Genomic DNA, 20,128 nt, shown 5'->3' on the forward strand with positions numbered 1-20,128 from the left:
CTCAGATTGAAGGTTCTGTTAGTGGAATACAAACCTTTACAAATTCCATTCCGTTTGTTATACTGGATGTTTACTCTACCTCCTATGAATGATACTAATATCACATTAATACATATACTGACTAACTTAGTGACATTGAAGAAAAATTATTGAAAAGGTATTAATAATTAGACTATCGAAGATAGTCTTGTTTAACAAACAGAGATGATAATTAAAGTTTGAGAACACTCAAATTTGGGTCAATATTCGAATAGACTTTCTTTACATCATCTACCATCTAATTCAATCACTAATGCATAGGAAAGTCAACTAGAAAAATTAAAGGGGAAAGATTGATGTGTTTGTTAAGTGTTATCATTATTATTTCAACGGAAATAAATGGGATTTGGGTTATCTGTAGAATTGTCTCATACTATTTTCAATAAATCAATAATAAATAATATTTTTAATGAAAAATGTCTTCAATTTATACAATTATCTGTATGAAAAGTAAAAGTGGTGACTTGGAGGCAAAGTGTTTGGCTTCCAACGATTCTGTCACAAGTTCGAACTTTACTCAACTTGGCTTTGATCAACTGTATAGTAATAGTAACCATTATATAAAATGCGACTGTAAACCGAGATCACAAACCTGTACTTGGTAATTGAGTTTCATTAATCCCTCAAATGCCTTGGTACAGCCGAAGGTGGGAAGAGTTCGCTCTCCCTCTCCAAATGCTCTCGCATGGCCGCGCGTGTACAGCCATTACCCCAGGAAATTCCTATCCACTGCCTTCTCGCGGCATTATTGTTATTTACGAAATTGAGAAGACGAAATGCAAATGTCCGGAGCTTCAACCGGGTTGGTGGATACGGAGGATCTACCTAGGGGAGTTGGAAAACCGTGATTCCAAACTAATGGTACACATAGATTCCAGGATCCTGAAGGAACAAATGGCGTATGAACCCATTGTTGGTCACAGGCTTCCATGAAACTGCATCCCCCAACGTCGCTCCACTTCCTTATGGATCAAACCTTTAGGCCGAAGGCTCCGAGTGTGGGTACCTAGGAAAACCACCTGCTTCGGTCTGAGCACTCGGGTAGTATCACAGCCCACATACGAATGAAGTGACTTGTGTGGTGTGTATGCATTTGGTGTCCCTTTGCACCAATATTTATGTTTTTTTAAATAAACAAAAAAAAACAACCCAAAAACATGCAAATAGATAAATTAGTGTACAGTTTTCTACTTAGCTTAATATATAGAGATCATTTTGTATGTTTTAAATTTTCTTGTGTTCAGATTCATCTGATCCGAATGAGTACATTTCTAATTGGCTTGAATCCAGTCAAACAGATGATGATAATTTTGATTGTGATTATGACGATAATGACGACAAACTGGACATTAATTACAAAGAGGATGCTTCCGAAGAAGTTAATAATACTCAATTGTCCACTACTGTTCAACATACTCAAGAATCAATTGATTTAAAGTCTCCCATTAATAGTACTCTACAGCAACCGCTAGTTAAAACAAAATCAGTTAGTAGTTTTACAACGATAAGTTCAGCTGGTTTAGAAGACTTTTGTCGTTTAGCCAATGCAATTGAAGAATTTGATGCATGGGTACCAACACCCGAACAATTGGATCAGTTGCTTAATAATGTAGAATATCCCGCAGAAGTTCATTCTTCGTTGAATGCAACAAATATTCAGCATCCTCGACTATTGACTAATGATGATGATGATGATTGGATTTGTAGTCCTATTGAATTGGCTAAGAACAAAATATTTGATAACAATGTAAGAAATAATGAGTTATTTGTTTATTCATTAGTTTGTTCTTATTTTTTAACCTGGTTACGTTTACACCTATTAAAATAGAAAGACATGAAGTGACCGAAGGAGTAAAATCACTTTAAGGTTATCATACGAAGTTTTAGTAACATCCGCCTTGTTTAATATTGGAGTTTCTATTCCTCTGCTGACGTTTTAGGATACCGATTGATTGCTACATCTATCAGTCAGTCGCATTGAATTAAAGTTACGTGTTGAAACTCGTCAACAATTTATCTAGGTTATATATTTCCTTATACTCTATCACATTCAACCATGTTTTGAAAGTTTTAACTTAACTGGATTACTATTGATGGTCTTATCAACCTAATAACATGAATATGGAGCCTAAGGCAAACCTACTCAAGACCGGTCACACAAGTTTTCCGAGAATATTTAATTTTAATGCTGTCAAGGTACGTTCCATAGATAGCAAACCTCACGATTGTCCTCAGAATTCTCATAGTATGATGTGTGAGTAATGTTCTCATAGCCAGATCTTCAACTCCATCAAATCATGGGGACGTAATGTTTCTAGATATACTGGTCATTGGTCACTATACTGTGTTGCAGTCAACTATACAACTTGGGTGTTGGGCCCAAAATCTAATCGTTTCTATTGTATTTCCCTTCAACTGTCTGTCACGTTATGACATCACCAGGAAGTATGTGTTATAGCTAACACAAATCATCAAGATTTTCTTATTCAATTGTGATTAACATAAGCTTAACATATTAGTGTATATAATTAGAAATAAGCGATTTCTGATATATTTATTATACATTGTTTCAAGGTTTTGAACAGTACTTTGATTAGTCGAAATTCAGTCATCGACCAGTCCAATGTCAGTGGTATAGACAAAGGACAGGATGATGACAAAACTTTAATTTTAAATGCAGCACAATGTGCTCTGTCGTTTGTATGCAGTCAACAATCGGGGGTAGATAAACCAACAGTTGGAAGTCTCTGTGCTACAAAAAATGAGATAACTGAAGATGATGAGTGCATGTCTCAACCTGTTGGAAGTTATTTGGATAGTGATGATCTATTCTACTCTATAAATCATTCTAATGAAGTGTTTATCCCAACGCAAGATTTGGAATCACTTCATGAAATCGATGAGGATGATGAAGAATCATGTGATGTGTTCCATTTAAATTCAACTCCTTTACAAAACAAGAATATGAATGAACAAATTTTCCATGCACAGGATGAATGTACATTGTCTGATTCTCCTATAATTCTTTCACCTTTATGTCGGTCTGCAGAAAATTCTCCAACAGATGTCGCTGGGATGATTTTGAAATCTAACTTTCAAGTTGATAGTGTTTCAGATATACTTTTTGATTCTTGGAGTTCTGAAAGTGATACTTCAAAGTCAGGGTGAGTTGATACATACTTCTAACTAGCAGTATGTTGTTTGTTAACCCATTTCAGCAGTAAAGAACCAAATGACTGATTATTCTAATGACTTTTCTTAACTACTCAGTTAGCTTGGTTCATGTACGCAGGTAAATAACCGATAAAGTCTCAGCGTAATGATTACGTAGTCATATCCACCATCTCTGAGTACATTGAAATACCGACATAGTCAGTCAGTCAGTCAGCTACAACGTAGGACCAGGCACATGTACGCATCGGCCCAGGTTGCCATACCTCATTAGCACAGCAAGATGAACACCGGATTCATAGGAGTGGTTAGGTCAAAGGTGGTAATATATAGGAGAAAGATTGCAATAAGGATATAGTATAGGAAGAAAGAATTAGCTCGTAGAAAGAAAGATATGAAGTGATCTTAATCTCTTAGTTTAAGAGAAGACAGAGAGTGTATACACCGACGCCATTGTGATCGATTCTGAGCCATGTCACCAAGGGTCTCCAACCATTGGTTACGAAAGTCACGCGGACCCCAACCAAGTAGTCTGCATCTACCAACATGGCTCAGACTAGAAGTTAGTGACTTCAAGCACTGGTGCCACGTTTTGGTTTGGCCGCCTCTAACTTTCTTCCAACCATCTCCAACACCGGTTAGCATTGCACGTCGCGGTAATCGGTGTTCAGGCATACGTAATACGTGGCCCAACCATCTCAGTCGATGAAGATTCATAACCTCATCAACTGATTTACCATCATTCCCTAATACCCTGCGTCTAACCTCACTATTACTTACCCGGTGATCCCAGCAGATGCCAGCAATATTCCTAAGGCATCTGTGGTCAAATACTAGTAGCTTAGTGAACTGAGAGCGTGACCGCAGTGCCCAAGGGACAACTGCTTGAGGTCGGTCACACACGACCTTGTTATAGGTAATTTTTGTGTTAGCTCCGTACTTATTGAGACCTTACCGCCGGAGACGGATATCCGTGGGATAAGGCGAGGTGTGCATTTTTAGGGTCGACCTTTTCTAACCCCACCCCTCCTTGTGGGAAGGCAGCATCGCTGTCATGCTGGTTGTCTGAAGGAAACACCTTACTGGTGTCACACCTCTGTACAGCCAGCAGTACGACTTCGCCTTCGGACCTTGGGTTTGTTGCTTTTAGTCTTACTGCTCTTCAACCGACCTGTCTGACATGGTAGGACCTTGAGGAACGGTTGTTCCAGCCAGTATAGCTCGGTTGCTTCATCACGATAGGCAAGCCCGACCACCACGTCAAGGTAGCAACAACGGTCGGGTAAATACCGACATAAACATGAGTTCAACCAGTGCTTACAATGCAAATCTTTATGACAAGAATGGAGGGAATGTTTTGTTATATATATCTCTGTTAAACGAACAGAGTCATCTTTAAACTACTTTACCTTTTCGTTTGCTAATTTTTTATTACGCTAATATTGCTCATTAGGTAAGCTTACATGACATGTTTTCCCCATCTTTTAAGAACAAAAACCATACTATAGCTACTGGTATGTGGTACATAACTTATACGCTAAACATATCAAAGGGGTGTTTCCGAAAATTTTTTATCCAGTTATAGTTCATAAGTTCAAAATACTTCCAAATATTCCCTAACCATATTCTAATAATTTGTTACTCGTCGCATACGATCGCTAGACCTGAATATAATTTTGTTTTTTTAAATGAGATCTAATTAAATGATCATTTCTTATCTGACTTGACAGTTTGTGCCTCTAGTGAAATACTACCGTAGTGAAGGAGAACATAGATGAGGACAACCGATTATATTTAACACAAAATTACCGAATTACTTAATAAAATAGAAAAACCGTTCTCAGAATTCATTGTTACGGCATTTCCATACCAACTGCTTTCTGTTCCGGTTCAGTCTTCTGCTACCAGACATTCTATTCCCGACTAGCGTTATATACTACTTATGTCGATATAAGTAACACACACCATTACCATTAAGAGCACAAAGCCCATCAGTTTTTTCATATTTCCGATCAAATTTCATCTTAAATCATTAAATTGTATTTGATTAAGAGCATAAACCGATTGATGTTAGACCACCATTAAAGGTCTGGAAGCACTGGACGGCCGTTTCGTCCTATTGTGGGACTCCTCAGAAGCGCGCGTTTACGATCCCGCACGCGGGATTCGAACCCAGGTCCTTCAGTCTCGCGTGCGAGCGCCTAACCTACTGAACCACTGAGCCGGCGTCCAATGGTGTTAATGTCTAACCTCAACCAATCCATGAAATTGCGCGACCATCTTCCATTTTACTGATCATGATCTCAATCAAAAACATAAAAATCTCCATAACCCCTATACTGAACAATAAATTGTACGTAGCACATGTAATTAACGTATTATTATCGAATGAAATTCGTCTTAACATAAACTAATTTAATTATCATTTAACTATTAATAACTCTTCTGACTTAGTTTAAGAGAAAGAGAATGAGAGAGACTTAGATTTATGACCATTTAAGCTCGTGACAATAGAGTAATCACTTCACAGCGATATATTAATAATTATTATGATAAAATATTTTACTATGTATTCATACTACTTATTTGTCCTTCATCTTAATTTGAATAATATCATTTCAGTAATTGTATACCTCAAGTCGATGGAAACGTGGATACATTTCACACTGATAGTGATGGTGATAATCAGAGTAGTAGTACAAGTACTTATTCTTCGAATACTACTGGTTAGTCATGTTATTCAGTACTATTTGTAATAATCATATATAATTGATGCTTTGTAAAAGTTCAGGCAAACTATGAGCAAAATAACAATCCCTAATTTCACATACATTTCATTATACAATCTACTGAATCATGAATTCCCATTTGAAATTGGGAGAGTTGCTTAAAAGTCAACTTCATAGAATAATAATCTAAAAGTTTTGAAGATTGTATTGTCAGTAGACTCTTGACTATTTTGAGAAAATATGTTGTATGCACGATAGACAGAAATTAGCCCGTCCTCCTTTTTTGTCCTTGTTTCTTCCCTATTCAACTCATTTTTTTGTATGTTGGTTTATGTACTATCGTTTTTTAGCGAGTTAGTGTTTAACGGGAAGGGGTCGCTAACCCCATACCCCAACCCTCTTCCTTTATACGGACTTGGAACTGGCAGCAGCCCCAGAGGGGCTTCAGGCGGGGTTTCGAATAGTGTTTGAGCGTATGGTGTAACTCACGTTTATTTATTGAGTAATATACTAAAGTATTTACACAAAGTAATAACATTTACTGTATTTATTATTGCAGTTGCTTTTTGTTAACCCCTATAAAAATTGTTTACGGCTTTGTATATTCCTTGAATCTTCGTGTAAATACAACAGTTTCAATGTTTACATGCTGTTAGTCCCCATTTTGGTTGTTGATAAATTGTTATTAACATTAGACACTACTACCAATTGTCGTTCATGCTATCGTATGTTGTAATTACCTTTTATGTCATAATTACAGGGAGCGTTCGTCTTTGCATGCATACAGGTGCACAGGTGCCTCACAAGTTGATGTTTGTAACCAAGTTATGTATATTTCTTAATAATAGTGCAGAAGACAATAGGCAGGAAGAATGTATATTTGTTGTGAGAAGTTACGAGGTATTTACATAATACATATACATAGTCTTCAATTGTCCATTTGCATCCTTCGGTGTATTCTGCTATCCGAACTGTTTTCTCTTCTGGTCTCGAAGTCTTCTGCTGACACTGCGCTCTCGATGTGCTGAAACTCTTCTCGCGATTTGACAATTATTGCAACTTTGATGTCACCTTCCGCTATATACTACTTACAAACACTCCTGTAAGTAGCGTCCACTACAATAGAACCGTTCTTTAAAAAAATTGTTGTTTTTTGAATATTGGTCTCACACATATGTCAAACGTATATTTGAACACTTCGATATAGTTAACAATAAATATGAGCGCAACCCGACTACAATAGAATTTTAAGAGAAAAGACATATAAAACGTACAACACTGAATTGCTTTTGTTCTGTGTTCGATATTCTTCCACTCCAACAATGGCGTGACGAATGTAGATTCTGTGAATCTGACTACTAAGGCGATCTCAAGAATGGTCAAATTTTATTGGAAAGATTAACATCTTCCAAAGAGAACCGATCATAATAGATTAGCTCAATCATTTCTGTCCCGAGATCCGTAACATAATAGACCGTACTGAACCTAAATAACAAGATAGGACACTGACAAAGACTAGGATGAATAATTTGCTGATAATCAAAATTTTTCACGCTGAAAATGCTCAACTTTCTTCGTCAAAATTTCTTCTGAAAAACCACAACTTCTAGTCAACACTTGCAACTCTCCTTGTGACTGCTTGTTTTCATATTTTCTTTTTAGAATGGTAACTAATTGTTGGAAAGTGTCTTACAATATAAAACATTTTCGGTTTTCATTAATTGGCTCTATTAATTAGCTTAGTAATTCGATGATATGTTTTCCTATTGACACTTAACATTCTCTTCCCATTCAACTATAATAGTACTTAAAGCTAAAGGTGAAAGAAATCGTCCTAGAAAACGTCGACGTCTTAGTCTACGTTTACCGAGAAAACACATTTCAACTACTCAAATTACGAATACACAAAGTACTTGTACAACAACATCAATTATATCGTCATTTAGTTCATCTAGCCTTCAATTGAATGATATGGATACTAGTGTTTCTACTGATAATGTTTCATTGAACAAATCAACTTCAATTGTAAACAAAAATCAATCTGTTTTTGAAGAAAACTTACTCACTGATCTTGACAACTCAACAACTTGTCATTCTTCTACTGTAATAAACTATTCAGTAGTAAGTTGTTTTATCACCAATTTTACTCTTACTTATAAATATCATCCAGCTAATAAAATCTGGAATTTTGTCGGTCTCAATAAGGTTTTTTTCCTAAGTAAAACATAGAAGTTAATAGAAAACATAAGGATTAGATAGGTGAGTATAACGATGATATCAATTGCAGTATTAAAAAGATTCTCAAAAAAAGTTCCCCGTACGTATATCTTATTCCATTTATCCTATCCGATCATTTTTTGTGTACTACATTATATTACTTAATAATATTTCAATAGTTAAGATCATGAATCAATTGAAGCTAGACTACCAAGGTAAATCTAGAAGCACTGGACAGTCGTTTCGTCCTATTGTGGGACTCCTCAGCAGTGCACATCCATGACTCCGCCTCGCGGGATTCGAAACCAGGACCTATCAGTTCAACCGGGTCAGTTGTGAGATAGTAACTCACTGAAGACAATGATGGTTGTGTCGCTCAATTTCGTGAATTAGTTGAAGTTAGAAATTTACACCGTTGGATGCCGGTCGGCTCAGTGGTCTACAGGTTAAGCGCTCGCGCGCGAAACTGATAGGTCCTGGGTTCGAATATCGCGAGATAGGATCGTGAATACGCACTGCTGATGAGTTCCACAATAGAACGAAAAGACCATCCAGTGCTTCCAGATTTACTATGGTGGTCTAGCTTCAATTGACTCATGATTTTAACTATTGAAATTACTATAATCTCCACGAAACCCCTTCTGATATTAATAATATTTAGTAACTAATTTCACTTTCAGTCGTTTTTGGGAGATCAGCATATGGTTACGGTATAAGTATTCACACGAATTTATGCCGTTGAATCCATTTATTATTGTAATTATCGCTTCTTAATACTTTTAGCAGCTACTTTAAATTCGTAACAGTTCCCATTGTCTATGTAATTAGTTCGCATTTCGATTGTTGATTGCTTTTGTGGTACTGACACAACAACTGTCTAGTACCGACTTGATCATATGTTTTTGCTAACAATTCTCACACAACTATTGCAGTGATAACTTTTTCTTTGATTGTCAATTGAATCAGTAAGCGCCTTAGTTTATTTATTTGATCACATAAATATTGGTATAATGAGGCACCGAATACATATGCCCCACATAAGTCACTTGATTTGTGTGTGGGCTATGATTACTGCCAGGGTGCCCGAACCGAAGTAGGAAGCGCCTTAGATATTGCACTAATTAAAGTTTATAAACATCTCGCTTATTTTGTTATAAGTAATATCGTATTTTAGATAAATCTACTTTTTTGATCTTAGGATTTTATACATCACTTAATCGTTTCATTGAAAACATAGAACGAAATTAACAGAAGCGTTAATTAGTATGATTATAAAGAATAAACTTGATAAATTCAAATAGATTGAACATTGGGTAGGATATTGGTAATAATATAATTTATTGTTTATTCATTTATTTTAACACATAAACATTGGTGCAAGGAGGCACCAAATACATATGCGCCACATAAATCATTCAATTTGTGTGAGGGCCTTAATACTACTCGGGTGTCCAGACCGAATCAGGTGGTTTTCTTAGGGGACCACACCTCGAACCTTGGACCTAAAGGTCTGATCCACATGGCAGTGGATAATCGTAAGGTGATGCAGTCCCATGGAAGCCGGTGACCAACAATTGGTTCATACGCCATTTGTTCCCTCACGATACTGGAGCCCATGTGCACCATTGATTTGGAATCTGGTTAAGGCGCCGAACATTCGCTTTTCGTCCTCTCAATTTCGTAAACAACACCCCCGCCACGAGAAGGCAGTGAGTAGGACTTCCCTGGCAGTAGTTGTATGCACGTGGCCATGTGAGAGCATTTCGAGAAGGAGAGCGGACTCTCCCCACTCTCGGCCGTACCAGGGCATTTGGGGGCTATAATAATACTTCCTTGATAACGCTTTTAGTAGAAACTAGGATTTCTGATATTTCGTGACTTAGTGTAAGTTACTTCTTCTGATTAAGTAAATAAATAAATAACCTGATCATTTATTTATTTCATTCCCTGTTTATTTACTCTTAAGAAGTGACACACTAAGTCATAAAATGTCAGGGAAAATGAGAAAAATTGATGAAGGAATGCTGAGATCAGATTAATCCACCACTATTGTAACCTGGATTAATTGTAGACCCAAACCTCGAGGCACTAAAATCGTAAAGGAATGCCCTATGTTTATCTATATGTATATGAATTGTATGAGTCCCGGTTTGTGTAATTCTATATATAGGTCTATGCAAAAGATACGTACCGGGCTTGCCTGCACCGTATCAAACTACACAGCTTGCCCTATGTCCTAATCAAATAAAAATGGATAGCGAATCAGGGGAAAGGAAGCAATGAACATCAACCCTCCCTTAGGGTGTTATGCCTATGTGTGTACCATGAAGTTCGTAGGCGAAAGTCTGCGTACCAATTCAATTCAGGCAAAACAGAAGTACCAGTTGTGAAAGTAGCAACTATGCGTGTAGGGATGAGTATTCCTATGTGTATGTCACGGGATGTATGCATGAAAGCGCATGTTACCGGTGTTCATGTAAGGTATACCTATTGCAGGTGCGACGCCCGGACCCCTAGATCCAGTTTTTTTTAACATTTTCATCATGAAAACAAATCCATATAATAGATTTATTTGCCTTGAAATGCTATATTTCTGCCAGCAAAGCTAATTGGCTTTCAAATTACACCTATGAATTTTTAATGCATCAACCGATTTGGTTAAATATCCTTTTTTTGCTTTGAACGGAAATGTCTTGCTGTGATCACTGCATCTGAAGGAAAACATTTTAATTTTTCAAATTTCTTTTCTATAGTCTAATAGTAATAATCTATCAAATCCTCTTGTCCTTCTTGAACGTTTACCATCACATTTTGAGGTAGCTGAAACATCTTTTCAACAATCAGGACGTTTAACACCCCCTGAAGAATTTTCAGATCTTGAAAATACTATGATAGACAATTCAGAGACACAAACATCAAAAATGAATTATTCATCAGTTGTTTTGTCTGAACAACTACCTTTATTTTCTTCATTTCATCATGACTTTCCAGATACCACATGTTCACCATATACTTCCAGTTTATATACAGATAAACTAAGTGTTTGTTCACAAACACAATTATCGCCGTTTAGTGGTATGGATCACCGATCTACAATTCAATCAGAAAAGACATCATCATCTTCACTCTCCTCTACTCCATTTTGGCGTCCAGTATGTCCAGCACCTAGATTAGAGGTTGTAAATAAGTGGCTTAAACAATCAAAAACATCACAGGATTTTAAAAAGTCAAAAGTTGTGAAGGAAGATTTCGTTTGTACGGATTCACAATCAGAAAATGATAAAACGATCAACCTTTCGAATGACTTATTTCCACAGGTAATATCTGTATTTCGAAGTCTAAATACTTTTTAAATTTCTTCAAGTTCTTGATTAAAATTATGAGATGGTCATTTAAAATCCCTTGTTTGACACAAGCGTGAATATTATATAAAAGATCCTGTAGATGACTGAAAAAGCTTGGTCGAGATTGACAGGCAAAACGTTGGATTTACTTCATATTCATTCACTGAGATTTTAACAAATACATTCTTACTTCTTAATGTTTCACATTAACTTGGCGCCCAAATACTGTGAAATTATTCAATCAAATTTAGATGAAAGTTCTTATAGATCCTTTAGACACTTGAAACTCAACCTCACAGTCAAATAAGATGTCTTTAAGTAGATTAGGTCACGCTAGTCGGTCTCTACTTATCAGTAAGTAATCGTGTACTCTTTAACCTTCAGTGACAGGATCACTTGTATCAAGTTTTCAGTGTAATGAATAAACTAGGAGATTCAACTCTACAGTGCATCGAAAGGTCAAAAAGAGTTTACAGTACAAAATATTGGTATTCAGTTCACTCACCTACCATCTGTCTGTTTTTGAACTTTATTTTCTAAATTGAATAGTTTTATGGAGATCATTTTATTCTGTAGATGTTGTTCATCATATGTTAATTCAAATCGAGACATCATTGAGAACTAGAGAACCTTCAACAACTGTTTCTACTTGGTATAGTACTCTCTAATTGTGCGCACCCACGACTGTGTAAGCTGTAATCATGGGAGTCCAGTCATTTCAGTCGTTACCATTGGTGTTAGATAATTGTCACACTGTCATGGATTGTTTGAAGTTGGAATTGTGTATTCACTGAACGGCAATATAATGGTTTTAATGACTATATTATCATCATGAGATATGAATTATCTAATAAGCCAGATGTTAGGGACAAGCTGTGTCGAAATCTTTGTTTACTGAATAATGTTCCTTGCAATTCATTCGTATTTACAGTATGTCGAAAACGTTAAGGTGGTGATCATTTGAACGATGACTTTAGGCCGACCAAATAATCTTATCATCTTAGACCTTTGGTTCTATTTTATTCTATTTAGATTTGTACGGTTTCCTCAGCATACCTGCTACATTAATGATCGTAATCAATTTATGTCCAACTAATGGGTTCCATTCATTTTCTCTTACTTACTTACTTACTTACGCCTGTTACCCCTCGTGGAGGAGCATAGACCTCCCACCAGGATTCTCCATCGAACTCTATCCTGGGTAATGTCTGCTTCCGATCCCCGACGTTATCATTATTATTTGTTATTTTGTACTAACTTCAGTTTAGAATTAAAATATAATTATATAATACATTAATTATAAAATGGTTCTCTTATGTAATATTTTACAGTGTACAGCTGTTAATCTAATATCATCGACTAATAATGAACAAAATATCAATGACGATTATCAAACACTTTTATGTCCACCGGATAATGAACAATCTATTGATACAACACAACATTCAACTGGTAATTCTGTTAGCGTTTTATATCAAGGTGCTAATCAACGTTGTTTCTCATCGGTTCAGGTATGCAATCATGATAAATTGTATACATTTGTGTATGTATTAATTCTGATACAGTGATTGTTTACCGTTGATGTTGTTTGCTGCTCTTTTTAATATTCCTTGATACGACCGAGGGTAGAGAGAGTCCTCTCTCCCTCTCGAAATGCTCTCGCATAGTCACTCGTATACAGCCATTAATAGGGAAGTTCTACTCATTGACTTCTCGATGCAAGGGTGTCGTTTACAAAATTAAGAGGACAAAAAACGAATGTCCGTCACTTTAACCGTGTTGGTGGATACTGAGAGTCCATCTAGGAGAGTTGGAAAACCCTCATTTCAAACGAATGGTGCACATCGGCTCCAGGATCCTGAAGGAACAAATTGTGTATGAACCAATCGTTGGTCACCAGCTACCATGAAACTACATCTTCTAACGTCAATGTTTTATTATATAAAACACTTTGATTTATTGTTATGTTCCAGCATTCCTTCGCAAATACCTTTTCATTCCATCTTTTCAAACCATATTATTAATGACTAATTTTTATTACTGTCATCACTACTGCAATTTTTTCCACTCTTCATCTTGTTACTATCATCATCTCATTGTCGTTGTGACGTGAGATATGATAACTGTTTTGATTTTATCACATGATAGGATCGCCAATCTGAACACCGACTTATACAACCTTGGCACTGTGCCAAACCACTGACACGTTAATCAGCAAGAGCAGCCTACTGTCCTAATTAGTTCTTCTCGTTTGGCCCTGTCGGTGAGTAAAGAACACAAATCTCAGCTTCCACTGTATGAATTATGCATTTCAGACATACTTGGCAAACCAGACAGTATCATACCATACGTAAGGAGATCCAGTCCCATGGTAGCCGGTGACCAACGATTGGTTTGTACGCCGTTTTTTCCCTCAAGATCTCGCAGCCTATGTTCACCATTGGTTTGGAATGAGGGTTTTCCAACTCCCCTAGATAGATCCTCCATATCTACCAACCCGGTTAAAGCGCCGGACATTCGATGTTACTATGTTATCCTTTATCAGTTTTCATTATCAAACATCTTTTTACTACTCTACAACTTTTTTTGAATGTTTTTTTTATTGGAATTTCAGGTGGATCATACAACTGTAGCCAGTTTAGAATTACATTGTTCTAGTCGTTTAACAAAATCACAAACTGTATCATCTAATCAAACAGAATCGAAAATAACCAAAAAATCATTATTAAAATGTGGTCTAATTCCAGATCCAGCTTTTGATCCTATTCAAGTTGCTTGTCTTAGTTTTTTGTATCCACAACAATCATCTACAATAGAATCAACTGATAATACTCATCGAACTAATTTATTTGTTTTAATTCATTCTGAATTATCTAATACTACAAATATCGGATTATTTAAACAATCATTTAATAAATATTGTCATGGATTAACAAATTATGGTTATGAAAATAATAGACATAAATTACAACATATAATTCCTTGTATCATTTGGTGTTCAACTGAATGGAATCTTATATCTTGGATTGTTTATTTAATTCAAACGTAAGTATAAATATCAGTAGGGGTTTTGTGGATATTATAGTAATTTCAATGGTTGAGATCATGAGTCAGTTGAAGCTAGATCACTATGAAAAACCTGGAAACACTAGACAGCCGTTTCATCCTATTGTGGGCCGTCTAGTGCTTCCAGCTTTTCCATGGTGATCTAGCTTCAACTGACTCATGATCTCAACCATTGGAAGTAAATACATATAACTGTTCTGTCCACGATAGTGTTGGCGTACGCTGATTGGATAAGAATCAGCCAATCAGCGCTTGCCAATATTTGGAGAAGACTAGAAGCTTCTCATATAAAAAAAACTATAAATATACTAACGTTTCTCTTATTGTGCTTCTTACTTCCATCTACCCTTGTTATTTGGAATAAAATTTGGCGAGACTATAATTTGTGGATGAACGAATCAGGTATAGGATAATACGTCTTGGATTTCAGCGCGAAATTCTTTATTCATTTGGCTAAATAGCGTCTTGACATGTTAGCTGATGTAAGTTCGTGATGAAAACTCTAAATCGAATTCTTAACCTTGTTCATCAATTGTAAATCATAATCCTTATTCTTCAACCTGCTTTATAAACCTCATTTGGTCCTAGTCATTAGGTGAACACTCTCAAGACCACTTGAACGTCGCTCAAAGGTCGTCCATAAATTATATAGTCTCACCTATAACTTCGTTGCTGTCTAACCGTATTCTGATTTGGGAACTTGTCGAGTGAATCGGTGTTCAAGAATACTAAGCAACAGGAATAGCTGGGTTGTTATAAGAGAGAATTATAACAGTAACTTAAAATGGATTTTTATTTGGGATTATATTGATTGATTGTCTTTTCTAGTTGTTTCATATGATATTTATGAAATAATTTGCTTAGTACGAATATAAGTATAAAATTTAGTTGTATTGTTGTGAACAAAAACTTAGATAACGTAAAACCAATTTATTGTTTTATATAAATATGAAAGTTTTTACATTAAATGCATCATTTGCATATCTTTCCTCAGTTATCCTTTACATACTTTATCATTCTCCTGATCCTATTGTTATTTTGATTGCTTTCTGCTTTTCCTCCTCCTCTTCTTCGTCTTCTTGTTCTTCTCGTTCTTTCACTCTTCTGATGGTAAGCATTCTGCTTTCAATTCCTGCTACTTACTACTTATTTCTATTTTTATAAGTAACATATATCGCAGTATGATTTCTTAAAACAAACAATCGCTGAAGATTTCCAGTATTTCAATATTTGAGATCATGAGTCAATTAAAGCTAGATAACCATGGAAAACCTGGGGGCACTGGGAGGCCGTTTCATCCTATTGTGGGACTCCTCAAGAGTGCGCATCCATGATCCCGCCTCGCGAGATTCGAACCCACGACCTGCTGGTCTCGCGCGCGAGCGCTTAACGTCTAAACCACTGATCTGGCCTGCATCCAATGATGTTAATGTTTAACTTCAACTAATCCACGAAATTGAGCAACACATCCATCATTGTCTTCAGTGAGTTACTATGTCACAACAGACCTTGTTGCACTCCACTAGTCACTGCTTCTCATTAGAACTCCAGGAAATACCTCTTGAAACATATGCTGATTGTTATCGGAAGGGTTTCTTTGTGGATAATATAATAATTTCAATAGTTGAAGCTAGACCACTATTGAAAACTTGGAAACACTGATCAACTTCAATTGACTCGTGATCTCAAAAATTTATGGTCCTTAGGTTATCTACTTCTTAAATATTAGAATTTCAAAGACTATGTCCAGTTGATCTATTTTTAAACTGTTTGCTGATTTAGAGTTACAATCATTGTCTTTATAAAAGAATGAGATAGTGTTTGGGTTCTGTTAATCTACAACCAATACTGAACATAATGAATGTTAGGAATGGACAGTGACTATGCTCATACAGTCGACATGTCACTGCTGTCTTAATCGATAAATGTTCACAAGCTTGTCAATTGGTTTTTCTCATTTCCAAACTGTATCAGGAGAATCTCCACATGGATCTTTTCGTTATTATACATAGATGGGCAGTCCTTTAAATAAATAAACATATAGCTGTTAAACTTAATAAATTCACTATGTAATAACTGAACTAAACAACGAAGCAGATCATTTGTTGACGATAAACTCATGTTATCTAAAATCAAACTAATGTCTATCAAATTTTTGAAGGGATCTCAAAATCATCCATTAATATAATGGATCATGTCATATTAAACGATCAATCCTTATAAGTATCATCTAAAAAATGTTGAGCAGTAATGATATTCTCAATGTCATATACTATTAAAAATCCTCGTAATGAACGAAGTAGGCCAACATATAGATTACTACTCTAAGGTTAATCATTCTTTGTGAGACTTAAGTACCTTCGTTTCGATCCTCAGTGGGATCATGGATATACACCTTTGAATAGTTCCATAACAGGACAAAAAAACTACACAATAATCTCTGGTTTTTAATGGTTATCCAACTCAGATCAATCCGTTGCTGTAGACTATGTTACAAATATAATGCATATCAATAATTCTTTCTAACTGGTAAATGTTTATTATTCAATTGATTTTTTAAAATAAAACTTTAATTTCCATCTAGATTTGACCCTGAAATATTGATTGGTTATGACATTGAACGGTTTTCATGGGGTTATCTTGTTGAACGTGCCAATCATCTTGGACGATGTACCTTTACTAGAGAATTATCACGTTTAGCATCAGGTTAGTGTAAATAAGTAAGAGTATAAATATTTTATTATAATTCTATATGAAATCATTTCAAACGAATATCTTATATGGTTATTTAGAACCTACAATAATAGTGTTATTGGAAAACACTCCATATTATCACCATCAATCAGTCAGTCAGTCAGTAACAAAGTAGAACTTCGTACATACGTACATCAGTTCGAGTTGCCATACCACATTAGCACAAAAATGCAGTTGTCAATTCAAATCCCGTAGTGGTAGAGGAGGTAAGAGTTTAAGCAGTAATCGGAAAGATTAGGGTTTGAAAATGTTATCCAAAGAATACAATGCAGTGAAATAAATTTGGAAAGAGAAAAAAAAGAAAGGAACATGAAGAATTCAGATTAGAATTTGGGAGAACACAAAGAGTGGATGCACCTGCGCCCACCATTGCAAACGATTATGGGCCATGCCATTCAAGGTCTCTAACCATCGGATGCTATCATCTCACAGATCCCAACCAGGTAGTCTGCACCTACCAACATGATTCAGTCCACGTGTCAGTGACTTCATGGATTTGTGTCATGCTTTGGTCTGGGCGCCCCTAGCTTTCTTCCAACCTACTACTATATCGTTGAACATCGCACGTCGGGGCAGTCGGTGGTTGGGCATACGTAACACGTGTCCCAGCCATCTCAACTGATGAAGTTTCACTACTTCATCAGTGGATTTGTCTTCCTTACCTAGTACCCGTTTCCTAACAACTGTGTTACTTATCCGGTGGTCCCATGATATACGAGCAATGTTTCGAAGACACCTTTGATCAAATACTAGTAACCTACGAATATCCTCTACTCTTACTGGCCATGTGTCACAGCTATAAAGCTGGAATAACTGTTACTACTCATAATATACATTGGTAGGAGAGAGAGAGTATAGTGATATATACGTCAGTGTGTGATGTGGGAAATATATATACACTTAATACTTTTATAATAGTCAATGGCGAAAATGTCAGCGATTAATCTCAGTTGTTTCACTATTGAAAACAGGGGAGTATGGGTGAACTATTTCGTCGTAAATCGTGGAGTTCAAACATATTGGAAATGAAATAGATATAACCAATTGAATAGGGTAATCGACGCACTATATTGCAAACTGATTAACCTATTTGTAGTATTACCAGTACTTGACCACAGAAATCTTCAATCATAAATCATGCATTATAAGACGACCGAGTAACTATACTGAGGTTAGTCTTAGAATTCAATGTAAAAGGGACAAGCTTTTTTATGAGGTTATAGACCTTCATCAATTGGTTCGATCAAGAAATGTGTTACACATACCTAACCACCGTTGGAAAGTGCAATATCTTAACCGAACTACTTAGAAAAAGCTAGGGCCTGCTTAACCAATATGCAACATCAGTCCATAAATTCACCAAATGTCAATCTGAGTCGTGTCAGTAGATGTGAAGTACTAGGTTGAATTCTGCACGACAATAATAATCAGTATTTGTAGCCCTTGGGCGAAATGATTCAAAATTAGTTGAAATATAACTGATTTAGTTTGTGTTGGTCAGGTCACTTAGAATTGTAATGATGATAGCTTCATGATTAAAACTACCCAGCTCTGAAAATGCTATTTGAACAAAATCAATCATTCAGTTTGACAACAATATTCTATCACTAGTTATTATTGTTAAGTTTTACCGTCGTATATGTGTATAAATTTTTTTTCAGACATTATAAACTGCCCTCATTGTCATCAGTGTATTGCTAAATGCATTAAAATAGTTCAAACGCCACCACCAACAACATCTTCATTGTCTGCCGCTACTACAAACAGTAGTATTAATAGTTGTATTTTCACTGAAAGAAATAGTCCTTGGCATTTTAATACTCAAGAATTTGTTAATGATCTAAATGACCTATGTAATTGTCCATGCAGTCCGTTGTATTCCACAATACTAACAAACAAACAGTCGGATCATGCTAATAACGCTAATAATAATTATCGTCTCATATGGCCATGTGATTCAGCTGCTGGACGTACTGGAGGTCCATTCGCTTGTCCCGGTCGTGTTGTTCTATGTTTTTGGAGGATTTTAATGCATGAAGTAAGATTTAGTGATATCTTTCTTCTTTGTCGCTGTTACTTTATGTATCTGAGTGTATTTTGTCAATTAAACTGTCAACAAGAAAGGACTTATGGTAGAATTTTTGTTTTTATTTTTATTTAAACACATAAACATTCGTACAAGGAGGCACCAAATGTATATGTGCCACACTTCATCATTCGATTTGTGTGAGGGTTGGAATACTACCTGGGTGTCGAAACCGAAGCAGGTAGTTTTCATAGGGGGCCAATCCTCGAACCTTTAACCCAAAAGCCTAATTCACAAAGCAGTGGAGCAACGTAAGGAGATGCAGTCCCATGGTAGCCGATGAACATGAATATAGACTCATGCACCATTTGTTCCCTTATGATCCTGGAGCCCGTGTTCACTATTGGTTTCGAATCAGGGTTTTCTAAATCTCCTCCATACCCGCTAATCCGACTTAAACGCTGGACGTTCTCTTTTCTTCCTTGCAATTTCGCAACACCCTCGCACATGAAAAGTCAGCAAGTAAGTAAGGATTCCTTGCTAGTGGCTATATACACGTAGTCGTATGTGAACAGTTTGAGAGGGAGAGTAAACTCTCCCAACTCTCTGCCGTACCAACTCATTTGGAACATGCTTTGTAGAACTATCGAAAGCTACATTATACTAAAAAACTTTTTTTCATCCAGAACTTATCAAACTTAGACATTAATATTTAAATACATAATCAAACCGAAAAGCATAAGATTTTGCAGTGTTTATAACTTCAGTGATCCACTCTTTTT

General features: G+C 36.1%; 1 protein-coding gene across 1 annotated transcript in view; it reads left to right on the top strand.

Moving 5' to 3' along the window:
• Nucleotides 1–20,128, top strand: part of GTPBP10 (GTP-binding protein 10) — an 83,342-nt gene that overhangs the window by 33,275 nt on the left and 29,939 nt on the right. The window contains exons 10-18 of the mRNA XM_051217654.1: nt 1,284–1,786; nt 2,614–3,203; nt 5,833–5,936; nt 7,744–8,060; nt 10,910–11,473; nt 12,832–13,011; nt 14,115–14,545; nt 17,151–17,272; nt 18,982–19,358. Of these exons, the coding sequence (XP_051065068.1) occupies nt 1,284–1,786; nt 2,614–3,203; nt 5,833–5,936; nt 7,744–8,060; nt 10,910–11,473; nt 12,832–13,011; nt 14,115–14,545; nt 17,151–17,272; nt 18,982–19,358 (3,188 nt within the window). The remainder of the gene's footprint in view (nt 1–1,283; nt 1,787–2,613; nt 3,204–5,832; nt 5,937–7,743; nt 8,061–10,909; nt 11,474–12,831; nt 13,012–14,114; nt 14,546–17,150; nt 17,273–18,981; nt 19,359–20,128) is intronic.

The sequence above is a fragment of the Schistosoma haematobium genome, chromosome 5 (assembly GCF_000699445.3).
Source record: "Schistosoma haematobium chromosome 5, whole genome shotgun sequence".
Taxonomy (NCBI): domain Eukaryota; kingdom Metazoa; phylum Platyhelminthes; class Trematoda; order Strigeidida; family Schistosomatidae; genus Schistosoma; species Schistosoma haematobium.